This window comes from Gouania willdenowi, chromosome 19 (assembly GCF_900634775.1).
Source record: "Gouania willdenowi chromosome 19, fGouWil2.1, whole genome shotgun sequence".
Taxonomy (NCBI): domain Eukaryota; kingdom Metazoa; phylum Chordata; class Actinopteri; order Blenniiformes; family Gobiesocidae; genus Gouania; species Gouania willdenowi.
This window is the reverse complement of record NC_041062.1, coordinates 8,772,510-8,790,425: the sequence shown is the minus strand read 5'-3', so window position 1 is coordinate 8,790,425 and position 17,916 is coordinate 8,772,510. Positions and strand designations below refer to the sequence as shown.

General features: G+C 38.2%; 1 protein-coding gene across 1 annotated transcript; it reads left to right on the top strand.

The window, feature by feature from the left end:
• The first annotated feature begins 1,726 nt into the window (after window positions 1-1,726).
• Window positions 1,727-15,657, top strand: grnb (granulin b). Its single transcript, XM_028476319.1, has 14 exons — window positions 1,727-1,861; window positions 2,094-2,146; window positions 3,046-3,186; window positions 6,251-6,391; window positions 6,468-6,581; window positions 7,563-7,704; window positions 7,784-7,893; window positions 9,145-9,274; window positions 10,172-10,320; window positions 10,726-10,962; window positions 12,149-12,397; window positions 12,734-12,967; window positions 13,984-14,229; window positions 15,011-15,657. The coding sequence occupies exons 2-14, from the start codon at window positions 2,144-2,146 to the stop codon at window positions 15,140-15,142; spliced, it is 2,028 nt and encodes a 675-aa protein (XP_028332120.1). The 5' UTR covers window positions 1,727-1,861; window positions 2,094-2,143; the 3' UTR covers window positions 15,143-15,657.
• Window positions 15,658-17,916: the final 2,259 nt, after the last annotated feature.

Here is a 17,916-nt window from a genome sequence, read left to right as displayed (position 1 = left end):
TTTTTTTTTTTTTTAAATTACAATTTGAGATTAAAAATGACTGCCATCATGTGATATAATCATGAGAAAACTGTGAGCCCTGGGAAAAAAATGTGCAGTTTCCTTGAATTTGTGTATTTGGAGATACTGAAATATCTTCAACTGAATTAGTTGTGTTTTCTCTGTCATTTTTTATTTCTCTTGCGGGCCAAATTGGGAGCTGTAAAAGGCCGGATTTGGCCCCCTGGCCTTGAGTTTGACATGTGCATTATCACATCATAAGATATTACACCACTCTGTCCCTAATTATGTATCCATATGTACTGACATGTCAGTTTATTTACAGACGGACGATCAGAGCACGATCTTTATCTCAATCATTTCCTGTTTGCTGAATAAAATGGCACGTAAACTGTTGATTATGAATTGGATTATAACCCTAACCTAATCCAATAAACAAATAAAACACGTGTCCGTTCTTTTTGAAAACAAAAATAAACAAAAACGAATTACTATTATTTTAGCAATAATATGCGCATATACCGTCTCAGTACGATGCAAACTCAGTACATGACGCCGGTCCCAGAACCATTTTACGTTCCGCTCACGATGCATCGTAGAATGGTTGAGTATGACTAGTGTGCTACCGTGCATACTTAAAAAATGTCACCATATAGTATACATCCGGGAATTTCTCGCATGCTCAAATATTTTCATACTATCTAACGTGAACGCACTACATACTCATTTTGACGTCAGACTTAGTATGAGTAGTATGTTAGTATGCGATTTCGAACACAGCAACCAACTGTGACATCACATTATGCAAATTAGAGCGTAAATGTCCTACCTTTAATTCATATTTCATTATTTACTGGTTGACTTTCTTTTAACCACTTAAATACAGCCTTTAAATCCTTAATCTGAAAACATTTAACCCTTCCCACTAGTTAATGGTGGTGCTACTGGTTTCAGACCAGTGACTCATACTATAAATCTGGTAACTCAGGCCCAAACCGACCCGTATTAGGCTTAAGGTGCTGCTTTGATAAGTTGTGATCGTTGTGAGTAGAAACTGTGGTAATAACTGCAAAGATAACCAATGTTAACTAGTAGTCTGACCATTTGTGCGTCTTTCCATAAGAACTTGTAGGCTGGTATCGATTGTTTTATTGGTTGATAATAACTTTGTACTGGTTGTTTTCAGCATGAATAAAAGTGATGTCTGATTGTTTGAGCTTACGATGACTAATTAACACACACACAAAACAGCATTAACACAGAGAATGACTCCAAAAAGACACAAAACGACAACAGATATACACAAAATGAATCAAAAGAACGTAGAAAATACACAAAATCCCAGTAGAAATACAAATATGTGTCAATTATACAATAATGCACTAAATAACGCACACAAAACTGCAATAACAGAGAATAATTCCAAAATCATACCAAATGAAGATAGAAAACAACTGAAAAATACACGAAGTGAGAAAAATATACAAATATATACAAAAATTATGATAATACACTAAACAACCCATAAAACACACAAAACGACAAATATACACAAAATAAAAAATAACAGAAAAATACACAAATTGAGAAAAAAACATAAAAAATTACAATAGAAACACACAAATATATACAAACATGACAATAACAATGCACAGACATGAATTATGGCGTTTATCTGTTGTATTTCTTAAACATGTCAACACGCGCACAGAAACACTGGCAGTCACGTGTCTACGTGTCACGTGATCACTACTGGGCTTCACTCAGCGGCTCAAACGCCATATTTTCGTCTCTCTGACACCTTTTTCTGCTGCTTTTTTTAAACTGAAACTCATGTGATCCACAGTGACAAACCTGAAGGGTAAGAAGAAGACTTTAAACTCCGTATTTACAAACGCAAATCACGTTAAAGCCTTTGTCAAGTTACGTCGTTAGCCACCTAGCACGCTAAGCTAAACCTGCTGCTGCTGGATTTTAGACGCCACTTAGTAAACTTATAAAGCAGGGATATGTACATATTATGTATTTTAACAAAGGTTCCTTTTTTATTCTAACCTGTATTCGTTTTCTGGGCGTGTTCTTGTTGTGTGCAGGTGTTTGACCGCGGTTTCTGCTGCTGTCAGGATTCCTGCTAACAATAACAATGGTAAAGCTCAGCACACACAGCACTCATGACTTATTCCAGCCTCATGTTGTATTACATTTAGTTAATGTGTTACAGATGTCATAGACTTTAATTAGCTGGAAGGGAGAACGTGTGCACTTTTGTTTGAGTACAAATAGTGAACGTATTACATGGCTCCAACTACAAATATAATCATCAAATAATAGAATGATAAATAAATAACAATTGAGGATCAAGAGTAGGTGGATTAACCAGATAAATATCTTTACCAGGAGTCATTTTAATACAAATTTTAATTTTATTATTGTGAAATTTATTCCATCTTAATACTTTATTTCATAGGTAGCAGACGTCCTTTCAAAATAAAAGTTTCTGTCTTTAGAAACTACAATGAATACACATCTACTTGAATTTATAGATACTGAATACATATATACTTGAATATATAGATATTTGAAAAATTGGATACATACAGTAGATGCTTGAATACATATATACTTATGTATTTAGATACTTGAATACATAACTATTTGAATATATACATTAATACGTATCTACTTGAAGTCTTGAATACTTAGATACTGGAATATATAGAATACTTAGATACTTGAAACTAAGAGTGAACTCACTGATATCTGTTGCTCTAACAATTGAACATGGGATTATTTCCAATCTGAGTTTAATAAACAAAGTGAAACATCTACAATTTAGTGCCTTTGTTGCAAAATAGTTGGTGAAATAAGTAGTGACACATGCCGTGAACTCTGGTTTTAATACTTCACTTTTAGCCTGAACTTTATTTATCCTGTGTGGAAATCCAATTTATCAGCAGTTCGTGTCGGTCCTGCTACACACACACACACACACACACACACTGATAAGGTGTGTCACACACTGCTCTGCTTTGTTCACTGGTACAGATGCTAAGGATGGTGGCCCTGAGTGTGTTTGTGCTCAGCCTGAGCTCAGCGCTGGTGTGTCCTGATGGAGGTGTGTGTGAGGACAGAAACACCTGCTGCAAAGACACAGCAGGAGGATACGGATGCTGCCCTCTGCCACACGTGAGTCACATCATAACACCACCTTTTACACTCTACACTAGATATCTGGATCTTTCTTTGGGCACATAGTAACTAAGATATATAGAAAGTTCCTTTACTTCCTTGACATTTATTTAGGCTTTACACTGATCTGATTGACGATATCGGATTGGCCGATATTTTGCACTTCATGTAATTAATGTGATCGGCTGTAATGGCTTAATTTGACGATCAAATCAATGATGTCATTGTCGTGATGAAACTTTCTGTAGATGCTCCAATTGCATTGTTTTATCATTTCATTTACACCGAAGAGTTGTTTGCTTTACGTGACACGGCTTTATTTTACTCTCATTTGTGCACAAAGGGGAAAACCTGTGAGCAAACGGAAAAAATGTCTCTCAGTTGGAGCGAAGCGGCTACTGTTAGTGCTCGTGTGTGTGTGTTTTGTTTATTCAGCCCGAGCATGTTCAAAGTGAGAGTCCTAAAGCAGAGTGATGCCTTCCGCACATTTAAAGGGCAACGCACCCACACACACGCACTCTGACAATAAATGTTATGTTCAGGATATTCTTCAACTCTTCCATTCTCTCACAGTCACAAGACTACATGGAATCGTTTGATTTTCTGTGAATCTGTCAGGTAGTACCGAAGGAATTTGGTCGGTACCTAGAAAAAAACAACCTAAATTCATATGATCGGATCGGTGATCTTTTTTTTTTTTTAAACTCACTGATTGGTGATCGGCCCAAAAATCCTGATAGTGTAAAGCCTACACTTATTATATATTTATATATAGTTGTGTTTTTATTTTATACTGCTAGCTTTGGCTTTAAAATTGTCCCTCAGGGACAAATTAGGTTTTATAAATCTAAAAGTCCTTAAATACTAAATATTTGGATACTTGAATACATAGACACGTGGATACCTAGTTACTCGAGAACTTAGATACTATTTATTTTTTTATTTATTTATTCAGTTTATTTCCGACATGGTTACATTCACTTTTTTTTTTTTTTTTTTTTTTTTTTTACATTTTTTGTACATGCCGAAAAAGGAGACGAGAGAAGCAGTTTGCTTATCCGGGTCCCGTCCCCTGTTTTACCATCGCAGATTTACATGGGTTTACATCTCTCTCTGGTCAAAACATTCTTGATTTCTTCTTTTTTGTGTATTCTCATCTGTTGGCCTTGTTCCCTGCCAGACGTTGTTAGCATTCCTCCAGTTCAAGAATAGTTCCTCTTTCGAAGGTGTTTGGAAGATTCTTCCCTTTTCATCCACAATGTCACCTTGTTTTGTCTCTACATCAAGGGTAATCCAGCTGTTGTTAGTTCTATTGGCAGTGTTGTATTTTCCACTGTCTGATGATGGGATCAGATCCAACTTGTATAAACACATCACCACATCCCAGTTCACAAGCAAAGTAGTATTTTAATGTAATATATCTTAGTTCATAAGGGTGTTTCTAACTGCTGTTGTTAGTTTTATTGGCAGTGTTGTATTTTCCACTGTTAGATTTAACTTGTATAAACACATTATTATATCTTAGTTCATAAGCAAGGCAGTAATTTCATTGTATATAAAAAAAACATCGTGTTTCTAACTGCACATATGACAATAAACACTTTGAATTTAAATTTAATGTAATCCTTACTCACCCCACCACCTAGCAATTAAAATGAATAAATGACAGACCTTTTTTACTCTTGGTTTCCACATTTAATTCGGTCTCCGTAAAATAATCACAGTCTGAGTTTTGTTTCCAGTGTTTATATAGATCTGGGTCCATATCCATGATTACCATCAGTAATGTTGTTGTTTAGGTGGATCCTTCGTATTTTCCCAAGTTGTCCATCGTCTTGATAAGAACTGGTTTTCCGTCCTCTTCTTCCAGGATGTAAATCCTGCAGTTTTTTGACCACGTCTTCAAAATCTTTCCTTCTTTTTTTATTTGGCGTGCTTTCCATGCAATGCTTGCATTTTGTTTCGTCAGGTTTTCATTGATGTACACCTTCGTTCCCTTGAGTTTGTTTCGTTGCTTGATTATTTCTCCTTTGAATTTTATATTCGTGAAGGTTATTTTTACAGCTCTGGTATCATTTCTCTTTGGCAGGAGATGGCAGGAGTTGATGTTGTCAGGGTTCAGGACAATGTCCTTCGACTTCAGGAAGTCAATGACCTGTTGTTCAATCGATTTTGTTTCTTCGTCACTCCTGGGTTTTATCTTTAGGCCTGTGATGATGACATCTTTCTCTCTTTCCTTTTGTTCCAGCTGTTCAACCCTCGCGTTCAACAATTTTATCTCTTCAGCATTTCTTTCATTCTTTTCTTTCAGTACCTTTGTTTCGCTTTGTAGTCTTTCCAGTGAATTTTCCAGCGTCTTTTCCAACGACTTTATCTCGGCAGATAGGTTTTGTAGACCCTCGCGTATCATCTCCTTGACCTCTTCCAAACCCGAATTGGGTTCTGAAGGGCCTCCCTGCGGTTTTTTCACCATTTTCCTTCAGTCTTGGGCCCAGTTTTTCAGGCTGTTCAGGCTGTTCAGCTGTAGCCAGCTGTAGCCAAGGTCGTGTTATCGGAGCAAAGAAAAACACGTCTGCTCTCACCAAAGACCAGAGACTATGCTAGAATACACAGATAATTGAATACTTGGAATGGATGCGTAGATACATAGTGACTTGAATACTTAGTTACTTGAATACTTAGATAGCTAGATACATAGATAATTGAATACATAGATACTTGAATAAATAAGTACTTGGATAGATAGATATTGAGAAACAAAAAATATTTTTATACTTTGAAATTTGAAACTGTAAATGCTTGAATATTTAGATACATAGATACTTAATACTTAGATACTTGAATATATATCTACTTGAATATATAGATACTTGAATATTCGAATACATAGATACTTGAATAAATATCTACTTGGATAGACATTTAAAGAAACAGTAGCAGATATCAGTCAGTGGTATCAGACATAATTTTTACATTTCACCGAAAATGATCAGCTGTGTTTTACATATGTTGATTGTGAAGTGCTAATGGTTTTAATGTATGAGTTCCTTCTGCTCTTCAGGCCGAGTGTTGCTCAGATCACCTTCACTGCTGCTACCAGGGAACTCTGTGTGACCTGGTCCACCAGAGATGTGTCAATAAGACCACATCTCTGCCCTGGATGAGCCCACTCCCAGCCAATCAGCGCTCATCGTTCCCTCAGGTGATTCAGCATCCTTTGGTCAAAACCGTTCCAGTTTTGCACAGAAAGATAACCTCTTCTTCTTCTTCTTCTTCAGCTCAGCCTGGCCGTGAAGGCCGTCATCTGTCCGGACCATGAGTCAGAGTGTCCTGACGAGACCACGTGCTGTCTGCTCAGCGACCACTCGTGGGGCTGCTGTCCGTTAGTGAAGGTGAGGCGTTCGTTCATAATGTCTTTCCAGTTCTTTACATCCTGCAATAACACAGAAACTACAAGAACAAAATATACAAAATTACTGGGTTTCCAGATGCTTTCAAGATACTGGGAATGTTTTCTGAACAATTTGATCCCATTTTTGATTATTTTTACCCTTTTTCTGCAACTCCACCAAACTTGTAATATTTTAACCTATTTTCCTCACTTTTTATTGCAATATTTTGGCTCTTTTTAATGCATTTTTGCTACATCACTCCCATCTCTGACATTTGTCCATCTCTGAGCTTGGTTCTGCTGGAGATTTCTTCCGTTAAAAGATAGTTTTTTACCGCAATATTGCTTATGCATGTTCATATGGATTTGTTGGGTTTTTTTCTTCTTTTCTTTTTCTGAAGAATTTTATATTTTAACAGCTCTTCGAGATGACTATTGTTGTAATTTGCGCTATTTAAACAAAATTAAATTTAATTTAATTGAGTCCTCTTTCCCCCATTTCTGCCACTTTTTAGCCAATTTTGACACTTTTTTTTTACCACTTTTTCTTCTTCTTTTTTCACAACTTTTGTTCAATTTCTGTTTTTTCTAAAATCCGATCTACCACCTTTTCTGCCATTTTTGGTCACTTTTAACCAAATTTATTTCTGATTAAAACAAGGATTTCCATCTTTAAATGACTATATACCATGAAGAAAATAATACTAAAGTTCCTGTAGAAAAGTGGATATTATTCAGATAAATAAATAAATGTGTTTATCACAGATTCATAGAACAATAGACCATCATTTTGCTGACTTTATGAATGGACCCCAAAAATCTCTTCCCTTTATTCCCCCTTATAGATGACCCTGTCTCCATGACTGCTCTTCATTGTTCATGTCTTTGTTCAACCACTGCTTTATACATCTGTGACAAAGGACAGGACCAGTGTAATATTGGTAGTCCAGTGTTTCATGCAGTCTTCTTGGTCTCTGTGCAGGCCGTGTGCTGCGAGGACAGACGTCACTGCTGTCCTGAAGGGACTCAGTGCGACCTGGAACACTCAAAGTGTGTTTCTGCCTCACTGGGGAGCATCCCCATGCTGGAGAAGACGGTCGCTGCCAAGAGAACGAAGCGTCCAGGTGGGACATCAAACGACCTCTGCTGACGACCATGCCTCTGTTAAAGCGTGTGACACTGTGTGTTTTCCCGTGTGTGCAGCGACCCTCGTCCACTCAGTGGTTTGTCCTGGAGGGAAGAGCCAATGTCCCGACACTTACACCTGCTGCCAGCTGAGCAGCGGAGACTTCGGCTGCTGTCCTTTTCCACAGGTGAGCGAGGAAGTCAAATATTACTGACACATTTTATCAGGGTTGGGGTCAATTACATTTTTCAGTTACAATTACATTTTCAATTATCCACGTGCATGTACGTTTACAGTGACCAGCATTTTTTCCAATTGTAATTAAATAGCAGTTTTTTTTTATCCTCAGACAGTCAATTACAATTATGTTCTCAATTACTAAAGTTAAATTACAATTAATCACAATTACTGAGCCTGAAATAAATTTTCTTCAGGAAATGCAAATATTCTAGTTTATTATTGTTATTAATTTAAGCTGTACATCAGAGAAATGTATCAAACTACACCTATGTTACAATGAAATCACGGTTATTGCTATTTAGTAAACAATGAAACTGTGAGACAAACAGATCAGTTCAGTTAAATTGTTTATCAAAATTTTTTGTCAACAAAACCAGCAAAAACGTATTCACAAAAAAATTTAGTTCATTATTATTTGTACTTTTTCCTTTTAAAATGTTTCCATTTATTATTATCATTATCATTATTATCTGTCCTGGGTCTTCCTTACCGAAGGCAGCTTGAAATAGTCAACTCTTTCCCCACCCCTTCCATTGTCCTACCCCGACTCCCTCTCCCCTGTTCCCTTCCCTTTTGTCTAGGTGTATTTTCCCTTTAATGAAGTGTTTTTTAACCTTCCTTAGGGAGGGCCGGTGATGGTCACAATTATGCAATAAAATAAATTCATTTATTTAATTGCAATAACAAAACATGCATTGCTGTCTTAAAAAGATTGCACTTGTAGTGTTGACCTTCACCAGCATGTGTAGACAAGATGAAAAAGAAGAGTTAAATATACAAAATGCACACAAAACAAATAGGGGTGCGTTTCAGCTATGCATCCTCACTTTCATTATTGTCAGGAAATCCAAAATGTTCTAGTTGTATTTGACTTTCAGAGGAAAAATAATAGTATCTGTACTTGGAATAAAAATTGTAATTGAGTTGTAATTGAACACGGATAATTGATCATTCTAAATGTAATTGAGCCAAACCTTGGTAGTAGGTCACACGTACACACACAAATGCATACAAGTTCTCATGACAAAATTGCAAAAATAACCCCAAACAAAGTCGACTCTTTTTTTTTTTTTTTGAATGATGAACATTGAATGGGGTCAAATTGACCGCAAGGATAATAGGAGGGTTAACGTCATTAATTAGTATTATTCTACTAAAATGCGCGATCAGCAGTAACGCGGCTCCTCTCCCTCCCCAGGCCACGTGCTGCAGCGACCATCTTCACTGTTGCCCCAGCAACGCCGTCTGCGACCTGAAGCATGGAACTTGCAGGTCTGGGACGCTCCGGCTGCCTCTGGGGAAGAAAATCCCGTCTGTTCCCGTCAACAGTGAGCTGAATTTAACAGCGTCGGCACCAAAAATACATCGTTTCTTATTTCTAATTCACTGTAAAAAAAAGAAAAAAAAAGGGACAAATAAATCATCATGAAATAAATTATTTTATGATGGCCTTTTAACAAAGAAATCTAAAAATTGACTTTATTTTTTGTTTAATATGTTAAGGTTTCATTTATTTAGACAACTGTTTTTCAGGAAATTCACTTTGATCACCTGACGTTTTTTGACAGAGGCGTCTGCTGGTCGCTTTGATGTTTCCTTTGAAATTTATTTGACTTCTGTGTAATTTTTCCAGAAAGATTCTTTTTGAATATTATATTATGGTTTCATTTATTGAATTTGAATTTATTGAATATTTAAAAGGGACAATGCTGTAAATGAGCAAAATTTAGCCAAAAGAGGCTAGTTTTCATCTGGTGTCCCTGGCCAGATTTTAAAAGGCAACCTAGAATGTAAAAGGTATTAAATAACAGAGAGAATACAACATGACAAAAGAGAACAAGAATGACAAATAACAATGATGACTGATAAAACAAAGTACCAAGCCAGGACTAAAACTTCCACACAGTGGAACATACCAAGCAAAATAGTTAATCCATACTTAGCACAAGAGAAACAATGTACAAAAAATCTTAATAAGATAAAATTTTATTTATTTATTGGAGGATAAGCCCCTTGAGATGGAACATCTCATTTTCGAGGGGGTCCTCGAATGATCATAAAATAAAAGGCTGTCAGTGTGAACATAATTGGTGGTAAAGAAGCCATGTTTTTAGCTGCTGTATTTCATTCTAATCCTGTGATGCCTTGACTGAAAAAGCAGAGTGACTAGCATATTATTCAAAAAGAATCTTGCTGGAATTCTTATACGGAAGTCCTCTTCCCAGGATCCTCCCTCTCCCGGCTCAGCCAATTGCCTGCCACCGTCTCCGTGCCGAGCGTGGGCAACAAGTGCGATGAGTCCACGTCGTGTCCCGGGGTAACCACTTGCTGCAAGACAGAGAGCGGCGACTGGGCGTGCTGTCCTTTACCTCAGGTGAGCTCCTGGCCTGTGGTGTCAGTTTCTGCAGCTACAGATAAGGTTGGGGTCAATTACAATTACGTTCTCAATTACTGAAGTTCAAATTTCTTTAATCACAATTACTGAGTCTTTAATAAATAAGCCCATAAAATGTAACCTTCCTCTTGTGTTAGCTTTCTGTTAGCATTTCTTATGATAACGGGTCAGTTTGACCCATGTCTTAAATTACAATTACAAAGTCAATTATATAAACTCAATTAATCCATTACAATTAAAATTGACTTCAACCCTGATTTTAATTGTAATTGGCAAAAAAAGCTATTCACCGCAATCATATTGTAAATGTAATTGAACATGGATAATTGAAGACGTAATTGTAATTTAACAATGTAATTGACCTGCTCTGTGTGCTCCTTCCAGGCTGTCTGCTGTGACGACCACATCCATTGCTGCCCTCACGGCTCCGTGTGTAACCTGGCGGCTCAGACCTGCGACGACCCGTCCACGTCCTCACCGTCCGTCACTTGGACAAAGAAAACTCGCGCCATGACAATAGATACGCATGGCGAGAAATGTGACGCACAGACCATGTGTCCCAGAGGAAACACCTGCTGTCAGAAAGAGGACGGGCAGTGGGCGTGCTGCCCTCTACCTCAGGTAACGCACCACAACACGTCCCCAGTCCGTCTACGACTGCGCTGAGAACTCCGGTTTTATTCGTGTAGATTCCCTTCAATCGAGCTTCAAACATCAGATTTTAGTAGGGGTGTAACGATATACTCAACCAACGATTTGATTCCAACCCCGATTTGAAAAACTAAAAATAACCCAAATTAAAAAATTGGGATGTAATGCACTTAACTCCTTTCAATTTGAATACATTTAGATTAGGGCTGGGTATCACCAGGTACTTCACGATACAATACATCATGATATTTTTGCCCACGATAACGATATTATCATTATACAGCGATTCTGCGATAATCGATCTGCACTGAATCCTTTTCAAAGGAATTACAAAATATTGTCGGTCAATTTCACATGAATGACAGCCAAGTAAGTGGTTCTTCTTAACACACACTGACCAAAACTAGTCCAATGTCCTTGTGTTATGTTTGATACAAAATAATGCTTCACCAAAATATTGCTAATAATGTTTTTGCAAATTAACTTTCATTCATTATCATTAAAAACCAAATGAATGCAGAAAATACTCATTTCAGTGCTAGCATTATCAACTTCTCTGTAAACATGGACACATCAGTGCTGCTTAACATGCAGAATGAACTTGTTTTATGAAAACTGGAAAATTTCACTGCATATGAAAAATAAACATTTCAGTCAGTGCATTATAATGTAAACAACTGGGTGGTCTTTGAAAACCTGGGCACACACTTATATAAATAAATGAATGAATAAAAAATTGTGATATATGGTATCGATATTTTGGCACAACCCTAATTTAGATCATATTTTGCAGAAAAAACTGATTAGTCAAGATAGATATTCTTATTTTTATTTAAATTGTCAATAATTTTTTTAAACTAATATGTGGTCGTCTTTTTTGGCTCTTCTCCCACTGCTCTTAGTAAGAGAAAACCAGTCAAAACAAGCGTCACTAAACCAGTCACAGCACCCCCTATTGTTTAAGCAGAGTATTAAAGCGCATACTGTTAAGTACCGTTTTGAATCCTTCTTATTTGCATCGATTTTTAGCCAATTTATTATATATCCTTACATCCCAAGATTTTAGTGAACATTTCTGCCCTTACCTCATTGTTTGATGTATTTTGATCCTGGACAAGCCCCCAAAACTCAACCTCGGTGTTTGTTTTCCTTTCAGGCCGTCTGCTGTGATGACCACGAGCATTGCTGCCCCAAAGGCTACAGATGCAACGTGGCCGAGCAGACCTGCGACAAACCCGACGCTACTGCTGTGCTGTGGCTGCAGAAGGCCCTGCTCCTGCAGGGAGTGCCTGTTACGCTGGTTTCAGGCGGGAACATGTGTGACTCTAAGACCAGCTGCCCGGGAGACACCACCTGCTGCTTCATGAAGCGGGAACAGAAATGGGGCTGCTGCCTTGTGCCCGAGGTGAGCTGTGATTATCTTCATACTAGAGCCTCGTTTCATCACTAACGTCCCATAAGAGAAGCTTTGGAGCTGTCCAGGGGTTGGAAAATAAGGTGTGGGATTTTAAGAAATGCTCCAAATAATTTCTTAGAGCTGTGTCAGTCAAAACATGTATGATTGAAGCTCTCCAGGATGACAATTGAGTTACCTGTATTTATTTTTAATGCAGTTATAATTATTTATTTCAACTGACCTTTAAAAGATTTTATATTAATTTTGGTTTCCTCACACCAGGAGTGTGTGTGAGTTTTGTATCAGAGTGTCTGTGTCCCATGACCATCCTCTGTCCGTCTTCAGGCTGTGTGCTGTGAGGACGGGGATCACTGCTGTCCCAAAGGTCACAGCTGTGAGCCGCACCGCTCCTCCTGCTCCAGGGGCCCCCACGTGGTCCCCTGGTTCACCAAGCTGAGCGCTCGCACCCAGCCCGCTTCCATCTCCGACGTGAAGTGTGACGACAAGAGCAGCTGCGCCTCAGGGACAACCTGCTGCAGGCTGCCCACTAAGGAATGGGGCTGTTGCCCCCTGGTCAAGGTGTGACATGCTCGTTCTTAACCGCTAGATGGAAAGAAACAGTCTAAAGTTGACTAAACTGATTATGGTCCCGCCTTATGGTCAATCGGCATACTTTGTGCGTGTGTGCTGAATGATTGGCATGATCGAACCCACACAGTCATTAAAACAACATCATGGTTGGTTAGCTTAGCACATAGCGGCCAGTCCCACATGCTTTGTTAGCTTAGCATGTAGCGACCAGCCATATAGGTTTTGTTAGTTTTGCCTCTAGCAACCAGTCCCATATTTTTGCGTTAGCACATAGCAACTAGTCCCACGTGATTTGTTAGCTTAGCACGTAGCAACTAGTCCCACATTATTTTTTAGCTTAGCACGTAGTAATCAGTCCCACATGTTTTATTAGCTTAGCATGTAGTAACCAGTCATATATGTTTTGTTAGCTTAGCCCCTAGCAACCAGTCCCATATTTTTGGGTTAGCATATAACAACCAGTCCCATATGTTTTGTGAGCTTAGCATGTAGCGACCAATCATATGTGTTTAGTTAGCTTAGCATGCAGCAACCAGTCCCCCACATGTTTTGTTAGCTTAGCTCCTAGCAACCAGCTTCATGTTTTGAGGTTAGCTTAGCACGTAGCGACCAATCATATATGTTTTGTTTGCTTAGCCCCTAGCAACCAGTCCCATATTTTTGGGTTGACTTAGCACATAGCGACAAGTCCCACATGATTTGTTAAATTAGGGCATAGAGACCAGGAACCAGTCATATACGTTTAGTTAGCTTAGCTCCTAGCAACCAGTCCAATATGTTTTGGTTAGCATGTAGCGACCAGTCTCACATGTTTTGTTAGCTTAACACATAGCAACTAGTTCCACATGTTTTGTTAGCTTAGCATGTAGTGACCTGATAACTGTCCTGCCTCCGGATCATTTTGGAATAGAATCAACTGTTCTTTCATCGTGCACGCACAGTAAGCTGATTAGTTCCTTCCTCCTCTTCTTGGATGAATGATGAGTCTCTCTCCTGTGATTCAGGCCGTGTGCTGCGAGGACCACGAGCACTGCTGCCCTCAGAGCTACACTTGCAATATGCAGACAGGAACCTGCGAGAAGAACTTTGCCAACACCTTCCCTCAGAGCAAAGTGGTTCGATCTGACCTGAGAGGAACTGACCACGGGTCGGACGTACCATGTGACAGCACGGGGGAGTATCACTGCCCTCTACAACACACGTGCTGTCAGGTCTCTGACTCAGAGTGGGGCTGCTGTCCCTTCACGCAGGTACGTGCACACATCTGTCTCAGTGTTGGCCTCGCCCACTCTCACCACTTCTCCAGCCGCCTCTCCTCCATTCTCTAGAATAGATCAGTTTCTGTCCTTTGTTACAGACAGATCAGATCTGTTCCCGTCAAAATGAAAGGACTTGGATGATCTTTTAGGGTAACCAGTTTGGTTAGCTTAGCATATAAGGACCAGTCTCACATGTTTTTTAGCTTAGCATATAGCGACCAGTCTCACATGTTTTTTTTTAGCTTAGCACATAGCAACCAGTCCTATGGTTTGTTAGCTTAGCATGTAGTGACCAGTCCTATACGTTTGGTTAGCTTGTCCCCTAGCCACCAGTCCCACATGTTTGGTTAGCTTAGCACATAGCGATCAGTCCCACATTTTTGGGTTAGCTTACCATGTAACGACCAGTTCCACTCTTTTTGTTAGCTTAGCATGTAGCAACCAGTCTCACATGTTTTGTTAGCTTAGCATGCAGCGACCAGTCATATACGTTTGGTTAGCTTGTCCCCGAGCCACAGTTCCCACATGTTTGGTTAGCTTAGCACATAGCGACCAGTCTCACATGTTTGGGTTAGCTTTGCATGTCGTGACAAGTCCTATATTTTGGGGATAGCTTAGCATGTAGCGTTGCTGGCTGAGCAGGTTTAAAGTGTAAAGGGGTGGGGCTTTGTTATGCGATCAACTGTTCAAACTGACTAATAAGATGAAGGTGTTTTTATGGGACTGATGGTTCTGGTGTGTGTGGTTGACATTCCTGTGTGTGTGTGTGTAGGCCGTTTGTTGCTCAGCCTCCCTCTGCTGTCCTTCTGGATCCTCCTGTGATGTTCAGGCTGGCATCTGCACTCGGACTCTTCTCACCTGGGACCATGTGTTGAAGAGCAGAAAGACAGACTCCAGACTTTAGAAGCCACGCCCACATCCTGTGCCTCTTTTGAAGTGCGTGTGTGTGTGTGTGAATGACTGCGTGTGTGACACATCGGGGAAAAAAAAGTCTCTATTCACGCGAGGTTGATAAGAAACCAGGCCAGAGGTGGAAGAAAAGCTGCTGTTCCTTTAATTTCTTATTGTCAGGGTCACATGTGCTGGTTTCTTCTGAGAACTGGCTCTTATTTTGAAAGGCTATCATCATAAAGCCTGTTTCTTTCTCTCACAAGAAGTTGCACCTTAAGCACACAACACTGTTCCCAGGATTAAGATGCATTGAGCCTTATTTGATGAAGCCATTGCACACGTGTGCATTTCCAGATTTCCGTGGACCGTAGATTATCAATGTCCCCAAACTTTTACAGGTTTTTTCCGTTCCTGCTCCATCACTTTTTCTTTTTTCCCATGAGAGTGAAGTCTCTGTGGATTCATTTTATTTTCTACTCTGACGATGATGATCACTGTGTTTAAATAAATTTAAAGATGATTAGGAAATGTGTGTGTTCTTTAGGTGTTGAAGGACACGCAAATGATTGATAACCCATTTCATCGTGTTTTTTTTTTTTTTTTCAAAATCAGGAATAAGAAATTAAAATTCTGTCTAAAATTTGCTTCTTCAGTACATTTAATTCTACATAATAGATAATTTTAAAATCTGCATTTTCCCACTGATTTCACCACATCTCCCTTCATAATATAATTGAGCTTGTTTTTCAAAATAAAGCAGATAATTTCCTGCCTTTTCTAAAGAAAATGAGAAATTAATCTAAAAATGATCAACAACCAAGTGTCAGCAGGAAACAACCAACAACCTTAACACAGTAGGAGGAATTTAATTAGTTTTTTAATTAGTTTTTGTGGTTTTATGTGCTTGTTTTGTAGTTTTTTTAGTGTATTTTTCTTTGTATGTTTTTATTGTAATTTTGTGTTTTTGTTGTCATTTTGGAAACATTTTTACACTCATTTTGTGTATTTAATTTCAGGAGATGAGCAAATTGAAATCCATTGACCAGCACTAATTTAACTCAAATTAGAAATAAATTAATCAAGCTTAGTTGCACTTTGCATAATGTAAACCTATGACCACAAATGTAGACATGGTAAATAATAAAATTAAAATAAACTAAGTAAGTTATCTCTAAGTGTAATTAATAATCTGAGGATTGAACAACTGTCCTGGATCTGTGAATGATCCCCATTCTGGCTTTTCCCGTTTAATTTTAGTTGAAGTGACAAAAAGTGACGTGGGGACAAAGTTTCCCATTGGTTGCTTACTGGTTCCATTCAGATGTTGCCAGGGAGAGAGAGAGCCTCCCTCACTACGGCCCACTTTTCCTGCCAGGAAATTCAAGTGAAGCCCACAGGAATGTATCCACTCCATTCATATGTGTGTGTGTGTTTGTTTTATCCTCGTCCCAACATGGCACACTTTAAAACATCACCACAAACACACATTGTTTATTATGGACACATCCCCAGTGATGAACCCGGGGTCACCAGTTAATACCAAACACCAGTTGATTCACACCATCACTGGTTTTACTTGTGTTTGTCCTCAGATTGAGCTCAGTGACGACTTTATGGAGGTTTATTTATTTTAGTCAATGCTCATCAACGGTCTGGCTCTGCTGAAATTGCAGATACTATAGATAAGACAAGAAAAGTAACTTAAGTAAAGACCAGATATAAGAAACGTCGAGATAAAGTCAGGTATGATAAGATTGGTCAACATAAGTGAGTTAAGATAAGATAGAACAATTTAAGTTGATGAAGGATCAAATAAGACAGAAAGGAGGATGAGTAAAGAAAAGATGCAATAAATTAATGTGTGATAACATTAGTTAAGACGGTAACAAAAAGGATAAGTTCAAATAGTTAAGATAAGTTATGCTAGTGTAAGTTAGCATATGTTAAGATAAATCATGCTAGTATAAATTATCAGTTATGCTAGTATAATTTTATATTAAGAAAAATTACGATAGTGTTTAGATAAGTTACGCTGGTATAAGTTAGCAAATGTTACGATATTTACGATAGTGTATGCTAGTATAAATTCAGATGAGTTAAAATAAGTTAGGATAGTATGTTTAGATAAGATAAATTATGCTAGTATTAGTTAGCATAAGTTAAGATTAGATATGAGTATAATTTAAAATAAGTTATGCTAGTATAAGTTATGTTAGTATAAATTAAGTTATGCTAGTATAAGTTAGCATAGGTTAAGATAAATGATGCTTGTATAAATTCAGATAAGTTATGCTAGTATAGGTTCACATAAGTTAAAGTTATGCAAGTATAAAATAAATTATGCTAGTATGAATTAAGATTAGTTATGCTAGTATAAGTTCAGATAAATTATGGTTGTATAGGTTCAGATAAGTTAGCATAAGTAAAAGTTATGCTAGTATAAGTTAAGATAAGTTATGCTAGTATGAGTTCAGATAAATTAAGTTGTGCTAGAATAAGTTCAGATAAGTTAAACCATGTTAGTGTAAGTTCAGATAAATTAAGTTATGCTAAAATAAGTTAAGTTATGCTAGTATAAGTTCAGGTAAGTGAAAGTTATGCTAGTATGAGTTTAGATAAGTGAGGTTATGCTAATATAAGTTAGCATAGGTTCAGATGTTACTTGTTGGCATCAGATGATCCAGTGTTTGCTGTGCTGCGTCAGTCCAACAAACCTGGTCCTAGTGTCACTGAGGGCACGGAGAGAGAGAGAGAGAGAGAGAGAGAGGTGTGAGGAACAGGCTCCAC